The 9512-nt window shown below is 42.3% G+C and overlaps 1 protein-coding gene across 2 annotated transcripts in view; it reads left to right on the forward strand.

The window, feature by feature from the left end:
* Positions 1-5139, forward strand: part of SULT4A1 (sulfotransferase family 4A member 1) — a 34963-nt gene extending 29824 nt beyond the window's left edge. The window contains exons 7-8 of one of the 2 annotated variants that reach the window (XR_001411757.1): positions 1666-1795; positions 3436-3950. Coding sequence is in view for 1 of the 2 variants with exons in the window: in XM_014940158.1 (XP_014795644.1) it covers positions 3436-3548 (113 nt within the window). In the remaining variant the exon portion in view is untranslated. Of the gene's footprint in view, positions 1-1665; positions 1796-3435 lie in introns of both variants that reach the window. The other variant, XM_014940158.1, reaches the window with a different exon arrangement.
* The last annotated feature ends 4373 nt before the right edge of the window (positions 5140-9512 follow it).

Consider the following 9512-nt stretch of genomic DNA (forward strand, 5'->3'; position numbering starts at 1 on the left):
AATTTTTAGTTAGCCAGTTTTTTATTAATTTATGATGCATTTTGTTGACTTTATGTGTTTCTATTAAAAAACACTAAAATCACATGCCTTACGGAAGTCTATTGTATTTTTTATTTCACCTTTAACCAGTCAAACTGCAGTCTTACCAACACTCAGTCAGGTGGTTTTTTTGAGGAAGTTTCTTTCCCATGAAAGAAACGTCTTTCTTTTCCATGAAAGCGTGATCACTGGCATTCTGTACTACTTTTATGTCTTTCTTGGCAGAGTCTTATGCCAATTTTCCATTACTCAGCTCAGACTATCGTCAGAGTAACTTGTCCTGTTTGTATGTTGGCACAAACATTTCAGAATGTCAAACTTGGCAAGAAGCCATTGCTCACACCTCCTTGCTTTTATCTGTGACTTTGCTCACCTGGTATGGAAAGGCTCTGAAGTACGTGGTGTAGGGGCTGTACGCTCCTGATACCACAGTAGGACCTGGAAACCAGATTCCCATGGGCAGTTGTCTGTCATAACTGTGATGGCATCTCTCTTTGCCCCAGTTCACTTACATTATGGTAAATTATGTCTTCTTGAAATAAATATCTCAAGTTTGCTGGCTTGAGTTAAAATTCTGGTGAAGACGAGAGTTCATAATTTCGCTGAAAGACCTAATATATTCCTTATAGTTTCTGGTAGAGGTCTCCACTGAATGGTGGGTTTTTCTGCTCTTAGTTATCTTGCTTTCAGCTCCAATCCTCCCCTCCCCTTACTACTTCAAACTGAAAATTCAGCATGTAATGCGACTTGTATCTTGTGTGAAAACAATAGACCATCTCATTTGCAGTGGGATTTTACGGCCCGTTGCCTAATTGATTAGCAACCCACAAGATCACAAAGTAATGAGTCTGGTAAGATGTTCTGAGGGTATTGGATAAAGTGTTCTGTGGCAGTGCAAGGTTTTACAAACAACAGAGCTGCCTTCTCCTCCATTGACTTGTATGTGACACAAACCCCTCGGTTTGTTCCTCACCTCCATGATCTGGAGATGCGTGGAGCAGCAGCACTGCTACCTACTGTGCACAGCCCAAACCCCTGCTTCTCATCCAGTGAAAGCCAGAAAGGCAGTTGTGAAAGAAAGGTGAGGTGGTAATTTGAGACAAGAGAGAATAGACCTTCTGGTGAGACCTTCCACAGGCAGAAGGGTCAACTGCTGTCTCTGGTGGCCATATTGTCTCCATCCAGATAAACAGGGTGATGCCCGCTGCTCTGTACGTGGTGTTAGTGTCTGGTGTCCTGTAGTGGAACCTGCAAACCCCCAGGCAAGGGTCAGTAGAACATCTGCAGATCCTTCAAAAATAAGCCTCCATTTTGTAATAGAGAAGGAAGGGAGCTACAGCAGTTTAATGTAATATTTTGTCATGTGTTCACTGTGTGCTTTTTATTAAAAATATCCTTATTTTGAATTTCTTTTGTTCGCTGTCTCTGGCTTTTACAATATTTTGTTACTTCAGAACGCAGCTTCATTAACAGTGCTTTGTTCCTTCTCTGTTCATTTCTGTGACAAAGAATGGTGGCAATAACATGACAGCTTATTGTAATTTGTTTCAAATATTTTTAATTTGTCAGTTACATTTACTTTCTTATTTTGCTTTATTTTAGTTCTTCATTTTTTTTTTCTTTTAGCACATTGATCTTTACTCTGAAGATAACCCTGAGCTGCTGTGAAAGCAGAACAATGATTAGATATGTTACTTATCTTTGACTCTTATCACATCATAATTTACACAGTTGCATGATTCAAATCATAAACCAGGTGGGTGACTATTTGACAAGCTATCAATTCGTATGGTAAAAAAAAATAATAAATGTTACAGATAATCCACTGCATATGTCCTTCATAAAACTTGTCATTTGTCCGTACATGTTATTAGGGACATTCAGAAATAAAATGCTTATCTGTCCCAAGCAGAGGAAAAAATGGTTTTATTATCATTATTGAAAGGGAAATCCAGGCTTTTATGATTCATGCTGTACTTTATGCAATTGTAGTTGCCAGAGCAAAACATCTAATACTGATTTGAATTTATGATTGCAAGCATTTTCTTATTTATTTTTTTTTTTAAATATAGGAGAAATTTGGTAAAAAAACAATAAATGATGCATTTTCAGTCCGTTTCAGGTTCTTTTGATCTTTGGATCCTGAAAACAAACCAGAACACTATCATACCTTCAGGAGTTATAGGAAATCCTGATTTCATAAAACAGTCCTTTCCACACGTACTGCACCATCATATTAATATGTAATTTGTAGATGTTTCAGACAGTTTTGTCTTTGGACTCAATTATAGTGTTGCTGCATAAAAGCAATGGTAATTAAATTAAATGGGTATTCTTCTTATGCATCAAATGCATAATTAAGCTCCCTGCATGTAGTTTTGTTCTTGCTGTTATGATTAAACTCTCTGGTAGCACAGTCCCAATTCTCCTTTCATTTATTCCAGTTGAACAAGCCTGGATTTTGTCTTTATTTATATCCAACATAAATGAGAAGAGAATTGGGCCTCTCAGTCTCGTTACTCCACGGGGCTCGTTCTCCAACAAGTAACCCTGGCTGACTTGGAGATAGATAAATGGATTTTGGACTGCAGGGAGACACTGGCTAAGGCTCTGCAGCTTTGACTGGTGGCTTCAGCAGTGTCATCGGGTTATGTTACTGGTCCATGGAGTAGACGAATACTCCATACAAGGAAAAAGTGTTCAGTCTCCATACTGCATCCACCAAAAGCTTCCTATTTTGTATTTATACAAAACTAAAATTTAAATTGTGCAAAGTGGGTGCACGGCACTTGTTCTTTTCTGTAGATGTAATCTAGGCACTCATGTTTAACAGTTATCTCCATCTTGAGAAACATAAATTCATCTGTTGAACTTATCTTTACACATAAAACAATAGAAATTAGTAATGATAATGTTACACCTCAGTAATCAGAATTTGATAATTGGATTAATACTCAGCATTCCGTGTACCTTTTGAATAGTTCCTTAACCAGTGTATGCTGAAGGCATGGTAACTTTGAAATGTGGTGGTGTTAGCTGTTGGAATTATTAAACAGCCAGAGTTTGCACTGAAACCAGAAATCCACTTTTAAATGAATACCCAACCCAAAATCTGTTATTCATTTCTGATTAAGACCAGAGCAAAATCTCACAAAAAATCTGAATTATTCTTGTATAATACTTGGCTGGTGCAGGTGACAAGGTGTATGGTACTTATTTTAAGGCTTTGTAGCAGGGGAATTGGGTAAGACAACGAACAGCCTCTCATTGAGCCTTCAGTGAAAGCTAAGACTGATTAGCATCTCAGGGATGATGTGTGCCCTGCATAATTAGACTGTAGGATATGGTGTCTTGTTATGCCCACTCTCTGACTTGTGTTTCTTCTCTGTGTTTCAGGGCGAGTTGGGCTATGGAAAGACATCTTCACTGTTTCAATGAATGAGAAATTTGATTTAGTTTATAAACAGAAGATGGGAAAATGTGACCTCACATTCGATTTTTATTTATAAAAATGCATGCATATGATATCCAAATATAGCTAGAAGTGCTTTATGCATTCATTTATTACCTGCTGGACAAACTACTGTAGCTATTATGTGTAACAAGATTTAAAGAAAGAAAAAACAATCTAAGTAAACCATATCAGATACAATTATCTTTGATCCTAAACAGCTGTTTATCTTCTAGTATTTTAATTCTTTGTCCACATGCAAGAACTTCCTAGACAATACTAGAATACTCAGCTGTTACGGAATGTATTATATACGTATAAGGTATGTATCATATATGCAACTAGAATGTACACCTTTTCAGCCCCACATTGATTATTTAATGTGTTTTATAAAAAGCTTTTCACTAGAACCTAAATAAATGTCCGTAAACCAAATAATAAAAAAAAAATATTTCAGAGGGAAACAAGGAACAGGCCAAAACTGTATGCTAGAATGATCTCAGGGGTTAATTGTCACATTTATTTTTATAGCAGGTATATCAAGTATAAATAAATCCCATTCCAAAAGAGTAACTGATCAAAGTGGGGTTCACATTAGGTTCTGCACACCCTTACCTGTATAATTTGAGTAGGTTCTGTGCACTGGCATACTCTGCAAGACAGGCCTTGTTGTGAAATATAGCTGCAATTGTCACTCTAATCCCCAAACCCACCCATGCTTTCATGGTTGATGGCACATAGCTGTTTTCCTGAGGGATGACGTTCAGCTCCATCCCAAAGGTCAGCAAACAGAAGCTTCTTAAGCCCCCAAACTCTATTTCGGTCCCTCAAAACGGGACTTAAAACCAAGGCATCTGGTGCAGGATTCCTCCTTTCTTGAGGAATTGGGAGTCTCTGACCTGTATCACTTCCCTGCAGAGATGTGAGTTTCACCTGTTAGATGCAGTAAGAGAAGAGAAGGTATCTCCTCTGGGTATCCTCTAGTCCCACTACCAGTTAAGGGCACTTAGTTTACAGTTTGTGCTCCTGGACTCCCCCCAGCCTGAGTGGAAGATGAATAGACAGTGCCAGTATAAGCAGGGAGAGGAAAAGGGCAGCACAAGGAAGAGAGTTTAAAAATATGCCACGAGGTGGGAGTATTGCACCAATATTCCTGCAGAGTACCCTTTCAGTAGGTGTTAGCCATGGCTGGGCTGAATTATAGTCAGGATTCACGTTTATTTCTGTATTTTTTTATTCTCTACGACAGGTAGGCAAACAGCCTGAAGCAGGCTACTATCCTCCTAAGCCTCTCCAGAATGATTTTATTGTTCCGTTAGGTAATGACATCTATGCTTTTTAGGTTCTCAGCTGCAGGGGGCCCATTTTTGCTAGTCAAACGTTCAGGCTCACTGTAAAGCCATGAGGAAGGACTAGCAGATTTTTTTTAGTGTTTCAGTTCTGTTGGGAAACAAACTGTCAGTTCAGCAACTGGCAAGTGGTGTAGCATGATGTGGCTTGACAGCACTTTTCCTTGTATATTTGTGAGTGAAAATGCTTTCAGTGAAATTTTATTTCTATTTTTATATTTTTAGTACTGTATGAATATTAAGCACTACACATTATACTTCTGTGCTTGCTTGCTTATTGAATAAAAGATGTGTTCCATGCGTTGTGGTTCGCTCATTTTCTAGACCTCCTGCTCGGGTCAGGTGGCCTTTTTATGAGCCACAGATCCTCTCCCCAGCCCACACCTCCTAAGTTATGGCAGAAGAACCACAGAAGGATGGTGTCAACTCCAACCATCATCTGACTGAATGAGCTGCCTCTTAGGTGAGAGTACAATAGAGAGCACAGGACTCTGTCAGCATCTTTGTCTTTAATAGCGCTCCACAGGGTTTTCTTCCCCTCCTGCTGGCATTGGCAGCATCCCGTGGCAGGGAGTCATTCATCTAAATACACTGTGTGAAAAAGGAGTCGTTTGCTTAGAGACTGCCACTAGATAGTGTAATTTGGTGTTCCTTTGTTCTTGCCTTATGACAGATGATACACAGTCCCTGGTAAATCCGTGCAGTGTTTTACACACTTTTATCTTACACCTCTCAGGCACCTCCTTGCTGAGGAGTCCTATGAGTCTCTGTCATACAGGAGACCAAAACCCACACACTACAACGAGCTGCAAGAAGACAGGAGTAGGAGAATTTCTCCTTGCTACAGCGGAAGACAAAAATCTCCCCACAGTTCCTGCAGATTAGAGTCAGAAAAAATTTCATTAGCACCAAAAAGCTACTTAAATCACTTAATCCTGAGGATATATGAGAAATACATCCTTACTGGCTACCTAAAAGCCTTCTTTGCTTTTCTGAAGACACCGGGGAATCCTTCTCCTGTTCCCAGGCACAGCCTGTCTCCTTTGCTACAGGCAGGTGACCAGCCCCCAAAGCCAAAAACGTTTTAAGGCCACATTTTTAACAGCCAGGTATACACACATGTCACTGCCAACGTGAGCCTGTGCAGAGGGCCACCAGCTGCCAGGCTGGAAGAGGAACAGCTAGTTTGCCCAAAAAGGTATGTCTTAGCACAAAGAGTAATAACTTCTGTGACAGTCTCTTGTGTGCCTGCTGCTGTGCTGGTGCTCCTTGTTTTTGACAACAAAGTTGTCGTGGGGCAAGAATCTGCTTCCTAGGACCAGAAAGACTGTCCTCAGCCAGAGCTATTCTTTCCTGCAGCTCAGCTCTGTTGCCTTCTGTGCTCTTCTGTGCCTGGTCAAAGCCCATTCCCACATAAGCCATGCTGAAATTCTGCCTTTGGATCTCTGGTCTTTGAAGCATTTCAGTCTTTCTGTTAAAATCCACAGGTAATAAGCTCCTTCCTATTTTGATGAACTTTCAGGACTCGACAAAATGTCACCGTGATTCTCTCCACCCAAACACAGACACCCGCTGGCCCCAGATTGTCTCTGGAGAGAATGCCTCGTTGACACAAATGTGACAAAATGTCACCGTGATTCTCTCCACCTAGACACAGACACCCACTGGCCAAGTGCCCCAGATTGCCTCTGGAGAGAATGCCTCGTTGACACAAATGCACTGCAGATGAAGAAGAAAAATACCACAAAACCAAGACAATGATTTTTTTCTCCCTTCAGCTTTCAAATTTGGTAAGCTGCTTCTGCTGAGGTAACTGCTGCAAAGTTAGCTCTGGTGAGATTTATCATAGTTAGGCAGCTGGTAGCCCACTCAGTGATACAAATCTGCAAGACACAGGGCAGGCTTGGACAGCTTCATTTCGATGGTATCTCAGATCACCAAGAGGCAACCTCATTTCCTGCAATGAGTACCCTCAACATTTGTTCAAACCAGCCATCATTGGCAATATACCTCCATGGATACGCCAAATATACCACCTTCCTGGATCACTCCATCACTAAGCATGTGCACATCACAAGAACTTGAAAGGCCTTAGCTGTGAGCAGCCCAGAGAGCCCCCCAAGGCTGTGCTGAGCACCCCCATGGCTCCTGGCTATCCACCCCTGCAGCTTCTGCTGCTGAGGCACCTCAAATGCCAGCAGCACCAAGTGGCTTGCCCCCGCTTCCTACAATGAGTACCCTCAACATTTGTTCAAACCAGCCATCATTGGCAATATACCTCCATGGATACGCCAAATATACCACCTTCCTGGATCACTCCATCACTAAGCATGTGCACATCACAAGAACTTGAAAGGCCTTAGCTGTGAGCAGCCCAGAGAGCCCCCCAAGGCTGTGCTGAGCACCCCCATGGCTCCTGGCTATCCACCCCTGCAGCTTCTGCTGCTGAGGCACCTCAAATGCCAGCAGCACCAAGTGGCTTGCCCCAGTAAGAGCCCTCCAAAGCGTTAACGTGAAGGAACTGAGGGGAAACGAATCTAGGTAAGACATTTTTGCATGGTTTGGTATACAAAAGGTTTGCTGCGAAGCTGGGCAGTAAAGAGGAAGGAGAAGAAAGCTGATGAGTAACCATTAAAGATTCTCAGCGCTTTTGTATAAGCATCACAGCACAACACAGCACCAAGAGTTCTGGTGATAATTATAAAGATTTATAGGCTTGACTCGCCATTATTATAAGCCATTCAGTCTTGCTCGGGCTATAAATAACGCCACTCCGTAGCTACCAGCAAAGGTTTAGAGGGAGGATTAAGGAGCAGCATTTGCCTCTCCAGTCAAAACAAAAAGCTAAACAGAGATTCAGCTGAATCAAACAATACTCATTAAAAAAAAAAATAATCCCAAAGACAGAGATCACACTAAGGGGAAGGACAGAGTATAGAAATGATGATATCTAATCTCACTGCGTCCTCAGCTGCCGGTTGTGCTCACCACTGAATCCATTTGATTTCTTTACTGCATGATCTGCAGACTGGTGTCCTCTAGTGTTTGAATTATAAAACATATGTAGATGAGTATTTTCTGCTACCTGTCACGCTGCATATCACACAGATAGAACAGAAATAACTGCAACCAATAATCAGCTTCGTTCTGGCAACATAAAGGGAGTCTGCAAAAAGGAACACCTTCATTTTAAAATGAAACTTACTCAGATTTTGGCATTTTTTGAGTTTTCGACTTCAAGTGTGGAGTCATACTCCAGCAAAACCTGCTGTTCTGTCTTCAGGGAGTGGCAGGGAAGTCAATAACGCTAATGCCATTCTGCCCTGCTCTACCTGCAGAGAAATCTCTCCTCTCAAAGATGGGAGAGCAATTGCAAATCCTGCAGGCAGGCTGGAACCTGGCACCTTTTTCCAGCTCCGAGGCTTGAATCATACACAGGTGCACGTAACACCCAGCACCCTTCTGAAAACATCTGAGCTGCGGGGTCTTTAAACATGAATGCGAGAAAAGTTTACAAAAATGCAGGGCAATTTTCTGTACTTGAGGACTCCAATGTGTGGGAATTACCATTAGCGGTGTTGGACTCCTTACCCTAAACTGGTTTTTAGAAACAGTGAAGCTGTTTACAACAATCTACTAGAGAAAGGAGAAGCCTTTGTACTCCCTGCTAATGCAGGAACCTAAAGGAGGTTAGGGCAGTGATGGTGCCTCTGTACTGGGCACTGGTGAGGCCTCACCTCGAGTACTGTGTTCAGTTTTGGGCCCCTCACTACAGGAAAGACATTGAAGTGCTGGAGCGTGTCCAGAGGAGAGCCACCAAGCTGGTGAGGGGTCTGGAGAACAAGTCCTGTGAGGAGAGGCTGAGGGAACTGGGCATGTTTAGTTTGGAGAAGAGGAGGCTGAGGGGAGACCTCATTGCCCTCTACAACTACCTGAAAGGAGGTTGTAGAGAGGTGGGTGTTGGCCTCTTCTCCCCAAGGGAGAAGACCAGAATGAGAGGACTAGAGGAAATGGTCTGAAGTTGGGGCAGGGGAGGTTTAGATTAGATATTGGGAAGAATTACTTTCCTGAGAGGGTGGTCAGGCACTGGAACAGCCTGCCCAGGGAGGTGGTGGAGTCACCATCCCTGGAGGTATTTAAGAAACGTATAGACATGGCTCTTCAGGGCATGCTCTAGTGCCCAAGGTTATTGGTTTATGGCGAGGTGTTGAGTGTGGGGTTTAGTTGGTGGGTGCGGTGTTTTTGGTGGGCGTTTGGTGTGGTGTGTTTTGTATTTGTATTTGTTTGGTGTGTGTTTTTTTGGTTTTTTGTTTTTGTTTTTGTTTTTTTTGTGTGGTTGGACTCGATGATCTCAGAGGTCCCTTCCAACCACTAAGATTCTGTGATTCTGTGATTCTGTGAGGTTCAAGCTGTGCTGTGCCAGTACCATTTTACTGGATTTTGCCACCTCATCAATGATTAAAAATGTAAAGCCACGCAACAACTTTTGCTGGAGTTCTCACTGCGCACAGATGACAAGCCCTGGCAATGCACGCTGGAGGAGTTTTTAGGAGCTACCACCTCCAGCTGTCCACTCTGTCTCCCTGCCAGAAACGGCCACCATGGAGGAGAGACGGCAGAAGCAAATGTGTGCTGGCTCCTCAGCTGCTGTAATTTACAGGCTGACATACTAA

This window comes from Calidris pugnax, unplaced genomic scaffold (genome assembly GCF_001431845.1).
Source record: "Calidris pugnax isolate Ruff unplaced genomic scaffold, ASM143184v1 scaffold36, whole genome shotgun sequence".
Lineage (NCBI taxonomy): Eukaryota > Metazoa > Chordata > Aves > Charadriiformes > Scolopacidae > Calidris > Calidris pugnax.